At 40.7% G+C, this 18,964-nt stretch overlaps 1 protein-coding gene across 1 annotated transcript in view; it reads left to right on the top strand.

Annotated features, from left to right (window-relative positions):
* spg21 (SPG21 abhydrolase domain containing, maspardin) overlaps positions 1–18,964 on the top strand; it is a 57,674-nt gene that overhangs the window by 16,040 nt on the left and 22,670 nt on the right. The window contains exon 3 of the mRNA XM_034184417.1: positions 17,247–17,408. Coding sequence (XP_034040308.1) covers positions 17,247–17,408 — 162 coding nt within the window. The remainder of the gene's footprint in view (positions 1–17,246; positions 17,409–18,964) is intronic.

Below are 18,964 nucleotides of genomic sequence, written 5' to 3'. Positions count from 1 at the left end.
GCGTCCGATGATGGTAATATTTTCCGTTTCGCTATGTGTAATGGGGGCTTTTGTGTTTATTAAATTCAGCCTTAAAATGGACCAGAATGCATGAAATTGCATCAAAATTTAAAATTTTCACCGGCTGTAGTTTGCGTCATGCATGTGCAGCTGGGCCAGTAGAATTTTTCTGAGGCCAGTAGCTTCTCAAAGCTGCTAGCCCTGTGGGCCAGTGGCAGTCGTGGCCAGTGTCTTACCCTGCACTGAGACACCTGCAGCCTGGATCACATCCAGAGAAACACGCCACATGGCCAAAATGGCACAACTGATGTTCCCTGACAACTCCAGTGCTGCTCCTCAACGCTGTTCACATAAAATAAAACTAGAAAATAACTTAAGAAAAAATCATTAGGACCCACAAGGTTTGGAAAACTTGAGCTAACTAAAAATCCAGCTTCATGTGGGCTTTTCTGTGATCCACAAAAGGTACTGTGACAGTCAGCCCTCCACTGGACAAAATATTATGATAACCTCTAAATATTTGAATGTTTGTGCACAACTGAGTTTGTAAAGGGGCAAAATGAGAAGAAAAAGTTTGAGTTTCTGTGTGTCTGTGTGTAGCTTTTGATGCCTTTTCAGAACAAAAATAAGAATGAATATCATTATACTTAACTTGTGAATTACAGTAATGTTGTATTGTTGTTATTACCAAGAATCTGGAGCTGTAATTGTTGCTGTTTTACTCTTTGTATGTTGTTTATCAACATGGAAAAGCTTCACTCCACAGACCCACACAAGGCATTTTTAACAGACTGCGCTCACGACGTGCACACACTGCCCCTCCACTCACTGTGATTTTTATTTTTTTTATTTTTTCTGAAAATGCATCAGAATAAGTGCAGTTATCACTTTCAAAACAAGTTGCCATGACACAAAAATCACATTTATGTAAACTTTGCAAACAATCCACGGTTCACTGTGTGCTGATGCATGGGGCGTGGTCCGTCCTGATCACAGATCAGCCGTGATCTGTTACAGCGCTATCAGTGGCACAAAATGGTCTTAAAATACCAATAATGTCCCGATATTTTCTTAGGCAATAAGAAAATATGGCAAAATCTGTTACTGTGACAGGCCTACACAGATTGAGTGGTGGGATTCAGATTTCGAAATTAGGCAGCACAGTCTCGTTTGAGGGTGGGCATTAAAGGGTTAAAAGATGAGGCAATTATCCTATATCCAGGGACAGTTCTCATCAGAAACATGGCACTTTCTCTGAGTTTTTGGGAAAATTACACAGAAAAACAAAGTGAAAATGCAAAGTAAAAGTGACTATGTGGTAGAAAGTGGACATACATATTGCAGTTTGTTTATGACCCGGAACTCAGAAGTGTCAAGGTGGTTGTGCAGGCGAGAGAACACAGCTACTATGTCAAGGTGTGTTGGCTAAAACCTACTGACACGACCTCTCCTTTGTGATGCCTTGTGTGCCTTGTCTTCTACAGCTAGCCAGGCCCCTGTAGTCGGTGCGGACCAAGGTAGCTTAGCCGCCGTTAGTTACCCCCTGGCAGATCCCGAGCAGCCGGGAAAGCAGGCCGACTGGGTGACTGTGAGGAGGAAGCGTAGCCCTAAACAGAAGCCCCGTGTACACCGCCAACCCGTTCACATCTCTAACCGTTTTTCCCCACTCGACGACACACCCGCCGAGGATCAAACTCTGGTTATTGGCGACTCTGTTTTGAGAAATGTGAAGTTAGCGACACCAGCAACCATAGTCAATTGTCTTCCGGGGGCCAGAGCAGGCGACATTGAAGGAAATTTGAAACTGCTGGCTAAGGCTAAGCGTAAATTTGGTAAGATTGTAATTCACGTCGGCAGTAATGACACCCGGTTACGCCAATCGGAGGTCACTAAAATTAACATTAAATCGGTGTGTAACTTTGCAAAAACAATGTCGGACTCTGTAGTTTTCTCTGGGCCCCTCCCCAATCGGACCGGGAGTGACATGTTTAGCCGCATGTTCTCCTTGAATTGCTGGCTGTCTGAGTGGTGTCCAAAAAATGAGGTGGGCTTCATAGATAATTGGCAAAGCTTCTGGGGAAAACCTGGTCTTGTATGAGAGACGGCATCCATCCCACTTTGGATGGAGCAGCTCTCATTTCTAGAAATCTGGCCAATTTTCTTAAATCCTCCAAACCGTGACTATCCAGGGTTGGGACCAGGAAGCAGAGTTGTAGTCTTACACACCTCTCTGCAGCTTCTCTCCCCCTGCCATCCCCTCATTACCCCATCCCCGTAGAGACTGTGCCTGCTCCCAGACTACCAATAACCAGCAAAAATCTATTTAAGCATAAAAATTCAAAAAGAAAAAATAATATAGCACCTTCAACTGCACCACAGACTAAAACAGTTAAATGTGGTCTATTAAACATTAGGTCTCTCTCTTCTAAGTCCCTGTTGGTAAATGATATAATAATTGATCAACATATTGATTTATTCTGCCTTACAGAAACCTGGTTACAGCAGGATGAATATGTTAGTTTAAATGAGTCAACACCCCCGAGTCACACTAACTGTCAGAATGCTCGTAGCACGGGCCGGGGCGGAGGATTAGCAGCAATCTTCCATTCCAGCTTATTAATTAATCAAAAACCCAGACAGAGCTTTAATTCATTTGAAAGCTTGACTCTTAGTCTTGTCCATCCAAATTGGAAGTCCCAAAAACCAGTTTTATTTGTTATTATCTATCGTCCACCTGGTCGTTACTGTGAGTTTCTCTGTGAATTTTCAGACCTTTTGTCTGACTTAGCGCTTAGCTCAGATAAGATAATTATAGTGGGCGATTTTAACATCCACACAGATGCTGAGAATGACAGCCTCAACACTGCATTTAATCTATATTAGACTCTATTGGCTTTGCTCAAAATGTAAATGAGTCCACCCACCACTTTAATCATATCTTAGATCTTGTACTGACTTATGGTATGAAAATAGAAGACTTAACAGTATTCCCTGAAAACTCCCTTCTGTCTGATCATTTCTTAATAACATTTACATTTACTCTGATGGACTACCCAGCAGTGGGGAATAAGTTTCATTACACTAGAAGTCTTTCAGAAAGCGCTGTAACTAGGTTTAAGGATATGATTCCTTCTTTATGTTCTCTAATGCCATATACCAACACAGTGCAGAGTAGCTACCTAAACTCTGTAAGTGAGATAGAGTATCTCGTCAATAGTTTTACATCCTCATTGAAGACAACTTTGGATGCTGTAGCTCCTCTAAAAAAGAGAGCTTTAAATCAGAAGTGCCTGTTTGTTGTGATTTGGCGCTATATAAAAAAAATTGATTGATTGATTAATTGATTCCCTTCTCCACTGGGAGCTGAAAAAACTGCACTTTTTGTGACTGCTTCGGTGATTGCAGAACCAAAACAAAAACGTTTGCCATTTTTCCGTGTGAAGTGATGCTGCTTTTGTGTTGTGCAACAGCAGGCTGTCTCCGGAAGTGGTCAAATCCCACAATATCATGCCGGGGTTCAAATGAGACTGTGCTGCCATATTGGTCCAAATGTATTTTTCTTTACCTCGTAGCCAAAATTCATATGCGATCACACTTATTATTATTTTACTCACTCACTCACTCATCTTCAAATGCTTATTTCAATTAACTGTCATGGGGTGTGAGGCGGAGTACACCCTGGACAGGAGGCCAGTCTGCCACAGGGCCACATATAGATAAACAAACGCAGTCACACCTGCACGCACACCTACGGACAATTTAAAGTTTCCAACCGGAGCACCGGAAAGAACCCACACAAACACAGGGAGAACACGCAAACTCCACACAGAAAGGCCACAGGTGGTACTCATACTCGTGACCTTCTTGCAGTGAGGCAACAGTGCTAATCACTAAGCCACCCTGCTGCCTTTTCGTATTTCTGATTATTGCCAGTTCCAGCTGATCCTATTCAGTTTCCGTTATTCTTTTTTTCTCTTTTTTTGTGCATGGCCATCCTCTTACTGTGTTTTCTGTACATTTTTCCAAAAATCTAAAGTTTGCCTGTTAAAATCCCACAAATGTCTTTGGTGTGTGAATGTGAGGCATCACTGTAAAGTGCTTTGACCATAAAAGCACTATATATAAATGGAGTTAATTTACTATTTACTCTGACACAAGATCACCCCTGTTCTAAACCAGTTAAATCTGATTGTCCACATTTTTGGATCACAATTTATCCCGATGTCAGATTTTTTTTTTTCTTTCTTAAAAAAACGTCTTTTGAACTTTACCAGTTTTCATGATGTTCCCCAATGCCACTTTTTTTACCCATCGTTTATGCTGAATTTCAGGCCCTGATTGGGTATCTTATTCATTCATTCATTTATTTATTTAGTTTTATTTATTTTTGCTGAAAAATTAGACAGTCAGGTATAAAAAAAAAATCAGTAATGGGAAACGTGATACCTACAGTAGTGTTCAGAATAATAGTATTGCTATGTGACTAAAAAGATTAATCCAGGTTTTGAGTATATTTCTTATTGTTACATGGGAAACACGGTATCAGTAGATTATCACAAATCCAACAAGACCAAGCATTCATGATATGCACACTCTTAAGGCTATGAAATTGGGGTATTAGTAAAAAAAAAAAAAAAGAGTAGAAAAGGGGGTGTTCACAGTAGTGTGGCATTCAGTCAGTAAGTTCGTCAATTTTGTGGAACAAACAGGTGTGAATCAGGTGTCCCCTATGTAAGGATGAAGCCAGCACCTGTTGAACATGCTTTTCTCTTTGAAAGCCTGAGGAAAATGGGACGTTCAAGGCATTGTTCAGAAGAACAGCGTAATTTGATTAAAAAGTTGATTGGAGAGGGTAAAACTTATACGTAGGTGCAAAAAATGATAGGCTGTTCATCTACAATGATCTCCAATGCAATGGACAAAAAAACAGAGACGCGTGAAAGAAAACGGAAAACAACCATCAAAATGGATAGAAGAATAACCAGAATGGCAAAGGCTCACCCATTGATCAGCTCCAGGATGATCAAAGACAATCTGGAGTTACCTGTAAGTGCTGTGACAGTTAGAAGATGCCTGTGTGAAGCTAATTTATTTGCAAGAATCCCCTGCAAAGTCCCTCTGTTAAATAAAAGACATATGCAGAAGAGGTTACAATTTGCCAAAGAACACATCAACTGGCCTAAAGAGAAATGGAAGAATATTTTGTGGACTGATGAGAGTAAAATTGTTCTTTTTGGGTCCAAGGGCCGCAGACAGTTTGTGAGATGACCCACAAACTCTCAATTCAAGCCACAGTTCACAGTGAAGACAGTGAAGCATGCTGGTGCAAGCATCATGATATGGGCATGTTTCTCCTACTATGGTGTTGGGCCTATATATTGCATACCAGGTATCATGGATCAGTTTGGATATGTCAAAATACTTGAAGAGGTCATGTTGCCTTATGCTGAAGAGGACATGCCCTTGAAATGGGTGTTTCAACAAGACAATGACCCCAAGCACACTAGTAAACCAGCAAAATCTTGGTTCCAAACCAACAAAATTAATGCCTCGCAGATGTGAAGAAATCATGAAAAACTGTGGTTATACAACTAAATACTAGTTTAGTGATTCACAGGATTGCTAAAAAAGCACTTTAAACATAATAGTTTTGAGTTTGTAGCATCAACAGCAGATGCTACTATTATTGTGAACACCCCCTTTTCTACTTTTTTTTTTTTTTTTTTTTACTAATAGCCCGATTTCATAGCCTTAAGAGTGTGCATATCATAAATGCTTGGTCTTGTCAGATTTGTGAGAATCTACTGAATCTACTGGTACCTTGTTTCCCATGTAACAATAAGACATATACTCAAAACCTGGATTAATCTTTTTAGTCACATAGCACTACTATTATTCTGAACACTACTGTACCTTCCTACACACACACAAAGATGTCTTCGGCATCACAGACTGTGTGCAGGTCACTTCACTCTGTAATGTGAATGCAGCTTTTGTCACGGGTCATTGGCTGATTAAAGCTGCATAACTGAGGATAAAACTTAAGTTGTAAAGTATCAGGAACTGGCTTTGAGTTTCGTTGGAGTCCTTTTCAGATCGTTTACTGTGCTTTTATGAAGATAATCCTCCCTCTGCCCTTCTGAAAAAATAAAGACTTGTAATTGTTTTTTCCTGCAGCACATGCTGATCAGGAGGTATACTTGAGTCAGACACATCTGGGGGTGAGGTTCAGTCACATGCTTTTTACAACTCTGTCGGTAGCACTCACTTTGCTTTTAACAAATGTCTCAACTCGGACTAGTGGTTTCCTCTACAACTCACAAATACCATCAGATCAGGAGTCTCTTATGTGGTTTTCCTCTTACAACGCTATAAAAATGGCCAACAAAATTCAAAGAGTTACAAACCAACTTTGAGAGTTTCTCATGCATTAGTATGCTGGATGCAACATTGCAACATACTAGGCCATGTGTCATATTTATTACTGTTAAAGGAGTGTCAGAATAACTATTTTGGAATTGCACTCTATTTTCAAATCCCCTCACATTTGGCTTTGTTCTTATTTGACAACATGAAGAATTGACCATCATTTTAACATTTTTACTGTGTATTAGTACCCGACCAATACATCTGTTAACAATAATATCAGCCATTAGCCTTTCACAGACATGTTGGTATCGGCACAGTGCAGAAAAACAGTTTGGCTGTTGGAACTGGTGTCATTGCGTAGTTTCTCCTCCAGAGGGCACTCCCCAAAATTGATTAGAAGTCTGTTTTATGCCAAATGTGACATAACTGTTAATTCAAATGAAACCACTGTGAGGAGCAGTATGACATACGCTGGTTGGTTGCTCAAACAAAATCATCCAAGATCAATCAATCAATCAATTTTTTTTATATAGCGCCAAATCACAACAAACAGTTGCCCCAAGGCGCTTTATATTGTAAGGCAAGGCCATACAACAATTATGTAAAACCCCAACGGTCAAAACGACCCCCTGTGAGCAAGCACTTGGCTACAGTGGGAAGGAAAAACTCCCTTTTAACAGGAAAAAACCTCCAGCAGAACCAGGCTCAGGGAGGGGCAGTCTTCTGCTGGGACTGGTTGGGGCTGAGGGAGAGAACCAGGAAAAAGACATGCTGTGGAGGGGAGCAGAGATCGATCACTAATGATTAAATGCAGAGTGGTGCATACAGAGCAAAAAGAGAAAGAAACAATGCATCATGGGAACCCCCCAGCAGTCTACGTCTATAGCAGCATAACTAAGGGATGGTTCAGGGTCATCTGATCCAGCCCTAACTGTAAGCTTTAGCAAAAAGGAAAGTTTTAAGCCTAATCTTAAAAGTAGAGAGGGTGTCTGTCTCCCTGATCTGAATTGGGAGCTGGTTCCACAGGAGAGGAGCCTGAAAGCTGAAGGCTCTGCCTCCCATTCTACTCTTACAAACCCTAGGAACTACAAGTAAGCCTGCAGTCTGAGAGCGAAGCGCTCTGTTGGGGTGATATGGTACTGCGAGGTCCCTAAGATAAGATGGGACCTGATTATTCAAAACCTTATAAGTAAGAAGAAGAATTTTAAATTCTATTCTAGAATTAACAGGAAGCCAATGAAGAGAGGCCAATATGGCTGAGATATGCTCTCACCCAAGATGGAGGAATAAAGCCTGGTTCACACGACAGGATTTTAAAATTATCTTTAGGTTTCCAAAACCTGAGAGACCACACATGTAAATATAAAAAAATCATAGCTCTAACAGGTTTGGTCGTACAGTGTGTGGTGTTCAGCCACACGGTAATAACAACAACACCACACACGAACATTTACAGTTCAGACAGGAAATCTTGCAAAATCTCTCGAGATTAAACGTGACTTCAGAGTAAACAAACAGAGGTACTTTGTGGACTATTTAAAACAGAGGGAAAAACGACACAAAAAGAAAAGGTGTTCTTTAAAGGAGTGGATACAGCGCGACCACCGGACTTTCTGGTAAGTCAGAACAGCTGTTTTGATTTTATTTTCCTCTCCGTACGTCCGTCACCTCACTTTCTGATTGGCTGCATGTCACATTCAGCAGGCTGTGTGCTCGTTTGTGGTCAGAGGACACAACACACGCTGCAATATCGGGCCATAAAAATCCAACATGTTGAATATCCCCAATTTGCGATTGGAGCGCTCCTGACACCCTTCCGAGCAGATCAGAGCGCTCTGAACACACCACACACGGCAGGAATATCTGATAAAATTATCTTTGACGTCATCACGATTGTCGGGGCGTCCTTAAGATTGTCGGAAGGGGAAGATCGGGTCCGATATCGGCCTAATTATCCTGCTGTGTGAACCAGGCTTAAGCTCCCAGACAGCTGTGCTTCTCTAGAATCTAATCTGTTTGTATTTTTCTCTTATATTTGGGAAACCGTTGCAAGAAATAAACACTTTTATTTATCGGCATCATAATTTTTTGCTCCTTAATATCCATAAAAATCCACATTGGTCTGGCTGTGTATTGTTAATTACAGCAGTGTTTGAACTAGTGCACATACCGTGCATCCAGAAAGTATTCACAGCGCTTCACTTTTCCCACATTTTATTTTTACAGCCTTATTCCAAAATGGATGAAATTAATTTTCCTCCCAAAATTTTACACACAATACCCTATAATGACAATGCAAAAAAAATTCCAAAAAGTTTTAATTTTTTTTTTGTTGTTGTTTAGATTTCGTTTAGGTTTTTTGCAAATTTCTTAAAAATAAAAACACTAAGAAATCACATATACATAAAGGAGACCTGCATTGAAATAAATGTGGTCAGATTTCATAAAATAGCTGATATGTATTTATAAGACCCCTGTGAATGCAGTAAAGTAAATCTGTAAGCCCAAATTTGTAATTCAGCGGAGAAATATTCGTTTAAAAATGACAGATTTGCAGCTAACATTTAGCCCTCTGTGAAAACAGTTTGTACATCCGGATCATTTCCATGACGTCGGTGACAAGACGACGCGTTCCCGCCTTCAGTCCGATCCCGCATTGAAATTGATTTTATCTCTTAGTAATGTTACTGTTATACACATCCTGGTTTCAACATCCAAAAGTAAGCTGCAATGAATGTGAGATACAGCTCTGCTTGCTCAGATCCGGGGATCAGATCAGCGGCGGCATCGACAGCGGGCGACATTATTCCCCGACGCCTCGCTCTCACTGCCCCCCGATATGCTTACCGAGTGCATGCGCTCGTTAAATTCCGCCGCAGCACTCACACCCCCGTGTCTGCTGTGCAGCCAGCACCACCTCTCTGTCTACTGAATGGAGTTGCAGCCAACTTGGCACAAGCCCAGAGACTACGCTTGCCATTTTAATGCAGTGCGCACGGTGACACCTGTTGCTCGCAAGGACAGACTTATTGCTGCAAAATCCGCAGCACCGCACGTCTCGGTAATCGGAGCCGCAGAGCTCTGTGGCCGCTGAGAGAGGTTAATATATTTTTAATGACTTGAATTATTTGCGGGTCTCGCCTCCGTAGCCCGCGACGGTACACCGGAGGTGAAAGACAGTAGATTTTCAATGCGACACCACTCAATCAAACGGGCATATGAAAAAGTCCACAAAAATAATTTTCAAGCACAAATAAAAGAAATGTGTGCTCACCAAACGTGCCGCAAGACAATATGAAGTTTTAAAAAAAAGTAGATCCTTCCGTATAAGACAAGAAAAAGGTGCAGATGAAAACTGACGTAAATCCACAAATTACAATTGGCGCAATGCATGCTGGGAGAGGGTCTTGTCCGTGACGTCTCGGCAGCGTCCATGATGAGAGGGACAATTTGCGGAGGGCTAAATGTTAGCTGTAAATTTGTCATTTTCAAATGAAGATTTCTCCGTTGAATGACAGATCTGGGCTTGCAGATTTACTTTACTACATTCAGAAGGATCTCATGTGTAAATGTAAGTCATTTTTGTTCAAAAAATCTGACTGCATTTTTTTTCAATGCAGGTCTCCTACAACCCCTGGCAAAAATTATGGAATCACCGGCCTCGGAGGATGTTCATTCAGTTGTTTAATTTTGTAGAAAAAAAGCAGATCACAGACATGACACAAAACTAAAATCATTTCAAATGGCAACTTTCTGGCTTTAAGAAACACTATAAGAAATCAGGAAAAAAAATTGTGGCAGTCAGTAACGGTTACTTTTGTAGACCAAGCAGAGGGAAAAAAAATATGGAATCACTCAATTCTGAGGAAAAAATTATGGAATCATGAAAAACAAAAGAATGCTCCAACACATCACTAGTATTTTGTTGCACCACCTCTGGCTTTTATAACAGCTTGCAGTCTCTGAGGCATGGACTTAATGAGTGACAAACAGTACTCTTCATCAATCTGGCTCCAACTTTCTCTGATTGCTGTTGCCAGATCAGCTTTGCAGGTTGGAGCCTTGTCAAGGACCATTTTCTTCAACTTCCACCAAAGATTTTCAATTGGATTAAGATCCGGACTATTTGCAGGCCATGACATTGACCCTATGTGTCTTTCTGCAAGGAGTGTTTTCACAGTTTTTACTCTATGGCAAGATGCATTATCATCTTGAAAAATGATTTCATCATCCCCAAACATCCTTTCAATTGATGAGATAAGAAAAGTCCAAAATATCAACGTAAACTTGTGCATTTATTGATGATGTAATGACAGCCATCTCCCCAGTGCCTTTACCTGACATGCAGCCCCATATCATCAATGACTGTGGACATTTACATGTTCTCTTCAGGCAGTCATCTTTATAAATCTCATTGGAAAGGCACCAAACAAAAGTTCCAGCATCATCACCTTGCCCAATGCACATTCGAGATTCATCATTGAATATGACTTTCATCCAGTCATCCACAGTCCACAATTGCTTTTCCTTAGCCCATTGTAACCTTGTTTTTTTCTGTTTAGGTGTTAATGATGGCTTTCGTTTAGCTTTTCTGTATGTAAATCCCATTTCCTTTAGGCAGTTTCTTACAGTTCTGTCACAGATGTTGACTCCAGTTTCCTCCCATTCATTCCTCATTTGTTTTGTTGTGCATTTTCGATTTTTGAGACATATTGCTTTAAGTTTTCTGTCTTGACGCTTTGATGTCTTCCTTGGTCTACCAGTATGGTTGCCTTTAACAACCTTCCCATGTTGTTTGTATTTGGTCCAGAGTTTAGACACAGCTGACTGTGAACAACCAACATCTTTTGCAACATTGCGTGATGATGTACTCTCTTTTAAGAGTTTGATAATCCTCTCCTTTGTTTCAATTGACATCTCTCGTGTTGGAGCCATGATTCATGTCAGTCTACTTGGTGCAACAGCTCTCCAAGGTGTGATCACTCCTTTTTAGATGCAGACTAACGAGCAGATCTGATTTGATGCAGGTGTTAGTTTTGGGGATGAAAATTTACAGGGTGATTCCATAATTTATTCCTCAGAATTGAGTGAGTCCATATTTTTTTCCCTCTGCTTGGTCTAAAAAAGTAACCGTTACTGACTGCCACAATTTTTTTTTTTCCTGATTTCTTATAGTGTTTCTTAAAGCCAGAAAGTTGCCATTTGAAATAACTTTAGTTTTGTGTCATGTCTGTGATCTGCTTTTTTTTCTACAAAATTAAACAACTGAATGAACATCCTCCGAGGCCGGTGATTCCATAATTTTTGCCAGGGGTTGTATAAGTATTCAAAGCCTTTGCTGTGAAGCTCAAAATTGAGCTCAGGTGTATCCAGTTTCCACTGATCATCCTTGATGTTTCCACAGCCACCTGGGGTAAATTCAGTTGATTTGACATGATTTGTAAAGAAACACACTTGTCTACATATAAGGTCCGACAGTTGACAGTGCATGTCAGAGCACAAACCAAGCATGAAGTCAATGGGATTGTTTGTAGACCTCTGAGACCGGATAAAGGTTGCTCTATCCTGACTGTGCCTTATCAAGGTTTGGGTTAATCAGTGCTGTCCTGTAGGATTTTTTTTTTTTAACCTTTATTTAACCAGGATAAAAGAGTGTCCTGCCCAAGAGGCAGGGCAGAGTAATAATACACAGTTACATTTACATAGAAAACAGACACTTGAATGAGATAATACAATCGGGTAAAACATCTACAGGTCAGAGCCATCAAGAGTGATTTAAAAGTGTTGAGTGGCACTAGCTCTTTCAGTCTAAACTCATTTTGGAGTTAATTCCAAGAGTGGAATGTTGGAATGTTGAATGTCAGGGGAGGGGGGAAGATTTCCAGGGTGGGGTGGAAGCTATCCGGGGGGAAGCTATACTGTTACAACAGTCTATTGTCAGGGGAGGGCCGAGCTGAGCTTCTGACACTGGGAAAGATCCAAAACTTGTAAAGATGTGGAAAAAATATAATTACCCAGGAAAACAGAAAGGGATACACTAAATTTAATCTGTGTTGTGGCGCAGCGACATTGTGCCATTTCTTAGGGAGAGCCCTGTTGTTTAGAAACGCAAAAGTACTTTTTATCGATTAATCGCCAGAATAATATCAATTATTAAAATAATAATAGCTGCTGCCCTAGGTCACTCTGTCAGAACTTCAGTATTCCTCTGTGGACAGAGGAGAACCTTCCAGAAGGACAACCATCTCTACAGCAATCCACCAATCAGGCCTGTATGGTAGAGTGACCAGACAGAAGCCACTCTTCAGTAAAAGGCACATGGTAGCCTGTCTAGAGTTTGCCGGAAGGCACCCAAAGGACTCTCAGACCATGAGAAATAAAATTCTCTGGTCTAATGAGACAAAGATTGAAGTCTTTGGCCCGAATGCCAGCTGTCATGTTTCGAGTATTATACAGAGGATGTGAATACTTATGTACGCATGATTTCTGTGTTTTTATTTTTAATAAATTCACAAAAATTAACAAAAAAAACATTTTCATGTTGTCATTATGGGGTGTTGTGAGTAGAATATTGAGGGGAAAAAATGAATTTACTCCATTTTAGAATAATGCTGTAACATAACAAAAATGTGGAAAAAGTGAGGCGCTGTGAATACTTTCCAGGTGCACCGGCCAAACACCACACTGACTGAAACATTTGTTTTGAAACATTGATGTAGTGTGGCTCCAGTTAACACAGCGCATGATGTCTTCCTTTTAATTTGGACTCTGGAACAATAGTCGAAAACATGGGTATTAAAAAAGGTTTCAGAACATCCTTGAACAGTGTTTCCAGTTTGTCATCACTAATTTGAGGTACAGATGAAAGGTTTAGTGCCCCCAGCCTCACTTTCTATTGTTCTTTAATTCTGGTTTTATTTTCCTGTTCCCTTGTGCATTTCATCATATATTTGTTCACATAGTGAGCATCATGTTTCTCCCTGGTAACAACCGAGATTATTTGACATTAACGCAGAGTACACTGTGTGCTCATCAGATGGCATAAAAATGGCATGCGAGTTAAACTACAGCTGTTCATAATTTTCCATACAGCACGTGGCAGACACGTTTAGGGGATATTACCATACACAGGCAAAACAAAGTTGTTTTTTGGTTGATCTGATGCATCACATTTAACCACCAGTCACATCATCCTCATTATGTGTTCTTTTAATGTGGTGAGTTACAACTAAGGATGCGATCCATCTGATCTCGTATTGGTATTGGCTTCCGATACCAATGTAATTCAAGTATCAGAAAATACAGATACAACCTGCGGCATTTTCTGATATCGGACAGGAGCCACAGTGAAACCTCAAGTGCTGCTGGGTCTCTGCTCTGTTTGCTGCTGAGTGTGAGGGGGAAGTTTCTGAACTGAAGCCGAGCTGTTTGAGAGAGGTCTCTTCCGTAGTCGAGGAGCAGTGTTATAAGCCACGGGTAGCGACAAATTTCCTCCCGGCTCTCTGGTTCGAATTGTCTGTGCTGCCGAGCACGGATTTTCTGAAAAATGAACTGAATTGTTGCAGAAAATGTGTGCTTTAAAATCAGCTGCTTCAGTGTCCCTAGATTGTGAAACGCTATGAACCGGCAGCTCAGAGCTCAGCTCAGCAGAGTTTCTATCTGCCGAAAGGGAAAAAAAATCTCCATCAAAGTCCTTCAGTATTATTACGCGAGTTTCTCGCATGAGCAAATTTATGGTTTATTTTAAAGTTGAAAGGCTTCATGTTTCCAAAAAGTTCAAAGTTTGCTCAGCAGAGTGGCCTTTATTGTGGACAGTCTAAGGCACACCTGTGCACTAATCATGGTGTCTAATCAGCATCTTGATATGGCACACCTGTGAGGTGGGATGGATTATCTCAGCAAAGGAGAAGTGCTCACTATCACAGATTTAGACTGGTTTGTGAACAATATTTGAGGGAAATGGTGATATTGTGTATGTGGAAAAAGTTTTAGATCTTTGAGTTCATCTCATACAAAATGGGAGCAAAACCAAAAGTGTTGCGTTTATATTTTTGTTGAGTGTAAGTCTATAAAAAAAAAAATAAAAGTACTTAATTGTTTCACCAAAACATCAAATCTAGGCTTGCATCTTAGATTACCTTTTGGCAAATTGTAGCTGAACTTTCAGGTCTTCTTTTTAAGAAATCCCTCTTCTAAACGCTTCATCATGAAGGTGTATAACTGGGAATACAAAATATCCATATAAAATCAACAATAATGATAATAATTATATTAAAGGAAACGGAGCTTTGGTATCAGAATAGTATTGTATTGGCAGATATCCAAATTTAGGTATCAGGATCGAATTGGAAGTGAAAAATTGTGGATTGGTGCATCCCTAGTTAAAACATAAGAGTATTCACTGTTTTTGAGCTATTTTTTTTACACAAGCTGGCTGGAATGGACTTACCTACTCATCTATTCATCTACAGTTTTGCTGTACAAGCCCGACAATGTTACCACAGCACAGAATATTAAGGTGATTTTGACAGTAGCACAGCATTGATCATACCTAACCGGATAAATACATGTGATGGGTCTGCACGTTAGCAGAAAGCCATAAGTAGGTTCTGATTAAAAAAAAAAAACCCTTAATTTGAGTTTTTGATTTTTTTGAGTTTCAGTCAAGAGTCCAAATTGTTTAACATCACACCCTGCAACGTGAGTGCAAATTTACATCTGTAGAAGTTCCAGCTAACTGATTTGTGATGTCTCTTTGTGTCTGAGGATGCTACAAGATCTACGTAACTGATGGCCGCAAGATGTGACTTAGGAGTGTCACAGGGTCAGGCTGGCGTTCCGTGTCTGGGCACATGGTGTCCGCCCTTACCAGATTGCTTTGAGGAGCTGTGATGAACTGTGGATCAAAACACTGGAAAAAGAATTGCAGTTATAAAGAAGAAAAATTAAATGTGAAATAATGTTTGCAGAGATTTGGCAAAAATATCCAGCTTCTAGGTTTCAACCTTTCAATGCTTTTATTTCAGATTTACATTTGTACATTGATGTTGTTCACTTTCAGGCCTCCTCCTCTCCAACTGCCTCCGGGTGCCTTCTGAATGAATGAATTTATTCGGCACACACAGATCCAAAACAACAAAATACGAGGTCTATTAGAAAAGTATCCGACCTTATTATTTTTTTTCAAAAACCATATGGATTTGAATCACGTGTGATTGTGTCAGACAAGCTTGAACCCTCGTGCGCATGCGTGAGTTTTGCCACGCCTGTCGGTTGCCGCATGGCGCACAGCAACGCCGTGATGAAGCCTCACGGGACATGTTCTGGCATGTCCAGGCACATCCACAATTTCTCGGATAATCACTCGATGGAAAAACCACCGACAGCTGTCTGAACGCCATCTCAAAGCCGTCCTGTGAGACCAAAACGGAGGTGGTTTTGTCTCGCTCCAGTAGCGAATCCATCGTGACGCGCGAAGCCTCCGCTCGGCTTTCCATGACAAAATCTCTTGTTAAAAGTGAAATCTGCCGGAAAATGGTTGATGTCCAGCTCTTGTGATAACCAGAGAAATGGCACACGATGGTCACGGATCCAGACAGCCATCCGTTTAGAAATGAAATGGTCGTTCGGCCTGTTGATGGCGGCTTCGGAGCACGGCGCACCCCACAGCCGCTGGGGGCCGTCCTTAAAGCAACAGTAACACTCCTTATTCTCTACCAAGCCCGTAACATTTTCACCGAAAGCCAGATAAATTTTTCTAATGGTTTCCAGCTGCCAGTCTCTAACAGTTTCTGAAAAAATTCTGAAATTCTGATGGAAAAAAAGCCCAAATCATTCTGCCATTTCCTGACGACAATGAAAATCCGCCGAGGGGGTGGACCACTCCTCACTCAAAGCCTGCTCACAGGCGAATGACGCAACCGACAGGCGTGGAAAAACTCATGCATGCGCACCAGGGTTCAAGCTTGTCTGATGCAATCACACGTGATTCAAATCCATATGGTTTTTGGGAAAAAAAAAAAATAAGGTCAGATACTTTTCTAATAGACCTCGTATACAAAGAAAGAAAGAAAATAATCCAACAATGCACTCATGCACCTGAAAGGGTGTAGGCAGAAACAAAAGCTTGTAAATGCCTCCTACCCCTTTAGCCAAAAATAAAAAATATACAAAAATATTAATTATACTTTTCCTTCTGTACACGTCAGTAAGGCAGACTCCTCAGATACCCTGATGGGCTGTCGTGGTCATTCTTAGCCCAGGTCTGGATTGATCCCGTGTGCAAATCCAATTTGTGATCTGTGCATTTGATTTGGCACATTTTATGCTGGATGGTCTTTCTAACGTAACCATCTTCATTTATGCAAGTTTGGGATTTAGAAGGTACTGGTTTGTGCAACCCCCAGTCCTTGAGCTATGCTTTTGAATACTTCATGGTGGTGGTAGTAGTAGTAGTAGTATTAATCTGCCATAAATAAGTTTTATACTAACAGTCATAATTTGCTGGTTGATTCTAGGGTTAGTCACTCTGTAAATGAGACTTTAATGGCGTAGTTTCCAGAAGCACACGTCCAACATTCTGTATCCAAAACTCATTTTTATTGGTCCATTTTTAACATTGTGTTGTGTAACAGTGCTGCCTGCCCTCCTGTTGGTGTTTGGGTTCTTAAAATAATTTCAGCCTCTGCGTTGTTGAGTTAAATGAAACCTTCCACAGTTGTTTACTGCATGTTGCTACTGTCCTGATGTGGACCTACTTTTCGAGGTCACAGGCAGCCACTGCGTGATTGACAGGTGCACTTCTCATCTTGTTCTCGAGTTGAACATGGAGATGTCAGTGACGTGTTTTGTCATCAATGATAAACTGTCTCCAACAGATTATCGTTGATGACGATGACAGCAAGGTGTGGTCGCTGTACGACGCCGGCCCAAAGAGCATCAGGTGCCCCATCGTCTTTCTCCCTCCAGTCAGCGGGACAGCAGAGGTGTTCTTCCAGCAGGTTCTAGCTCTAACGGGCTGGGGCTACAGAGTCATCTCGGTGAGTTCATGACAAAGAGCTGCAGTGTCTGCAACACACCAAACTTAAAATGAAACGTTTACAGTAGTGTTCAGAATAATAGTAGTGCTATGTGACTAAAAAGATTAATCCAGGTTTTGAGTATATTTCTTATTGTTACATGGGAAACAAGGTACCAGTAGATTCTCACAAATCCAACAAGACCAAACATTCATGATATGCACACTCTTAAGGCTGTGAAATTGGGCTATTAGTAAAAAAGTAGAAAAGGGGTTGTTCACAATAATAGTAGCATCTGCTGTTGACGCTACAAACTCAAAACTATTATGTTCAAACTGCTTTTTTAGCAATCCTGTGAATCACTAAACTAGTATTTGTATAACCACAGTTTTTCACGATTTCTTCACATCTGAGAGGCATTAATTTTGTTGGTTTGGAACCAAGATTTTGCTTGTTTACTAGTGTGCTTGGGGTCATTGTCTTGTTGAAACACCCATTTCAAGGGCATGTTCTCTTCAGCATAAGGCAACATGAGCTCTTCAAGTATTTTGACATATCCAAACTGATCCATGATACTTGGTATGCGATATATGGGCCCAACACCATAGTAGGAGAAACATGCCCATATCATGATGCTTGCACCACCATGCTTCACTGTCTTCACTGTGAACTGTGGCTTGAATTCAGAGTTTGGGGGTCATCTCACAAACTGTCTGCGGCTCTTGGACCCAAAAACAACAATTTTACTCTCATTAGTCCACAAAATATTCCTCTATTTCTCTTTCGGCCAGTTGATGTGTTCTTTGGCAAATTGTAACCTCTTCTGCACGTCTTCTAACTGTCACAGCACTTACAGGTAACTCCAGACTGTCTTTGATCATCCTGGAGCTGATCAATGGGTGAGCCTTTGCCATTCTAGTTATTCCTCTATCCATTTTGATGGTTGTTTTCCATTTTCTTCCACGCGTCTCTGTTTTTTTTTTTGTCCATTTTAAAGCATTGGAGATCATTGTAGATGAACAGCCTATAATTTTTTGCACCTGCGTATACGTTTCCCCTCTCCAATCAACTTTTTAGTCAAACTACGCTGTTCTTCTTGAACGTCCCATTTTCCTCAGGCTTTCAAAGAGAAAAGCATGTTCAACAGGTGCTGCTTCATCCTTACATAGGGGACACCTGATTCACACCTGTTTGTTCCACAAAATTGACAAACTCACTGACTGAATGCCACACTACTATTATTGTGAACACCCCCTTTTCTACTTTTTTTTTTTTTTTTCTAATAGCCCAATTTCATAGCCTTAAGAATGTGCATATCATGAATGCTTGGTCTTGTTGGATTTGTGAGAATCTACTGAATCTACTGGTACCTTGTTTCCAATGTAACAATAACAGATATACTCAAAACCTGGATTAATCTTTTTAGTCACATAGCACTACTATTATTCTGAACACTACTGCATACTTGCTGTCACTGCATTAATACAAACACTTTAAAGTGTTTGTCCTCAGACTTGATTTGGGGGAATTGGTGTAGGACAATTTGTAATTTCATGTTGTTGTTGTTTTTCTTCACT

The sequence above is a fragment of the Thalassophryne amazonica genome, chromosome 2 (genome assembly GCF_902500255.1).
Source record: "Thalassophryne amazonica chromosome 2, fThaAma1.1, whole genome shotgun sequence".
NCBI classification, from domain to species: domain Eukaryota; kingdom Metazoa; phylum Chordata; class Actinopteri; order Batrachoidiformes; family Batrachoididae; genus Thalassophryne; species Thalassophryne amazonica.
Note: the sequence above shows the minus strand (reverse complement) of the source record. Positions and strands in the feature narration are given on the sequence as shown.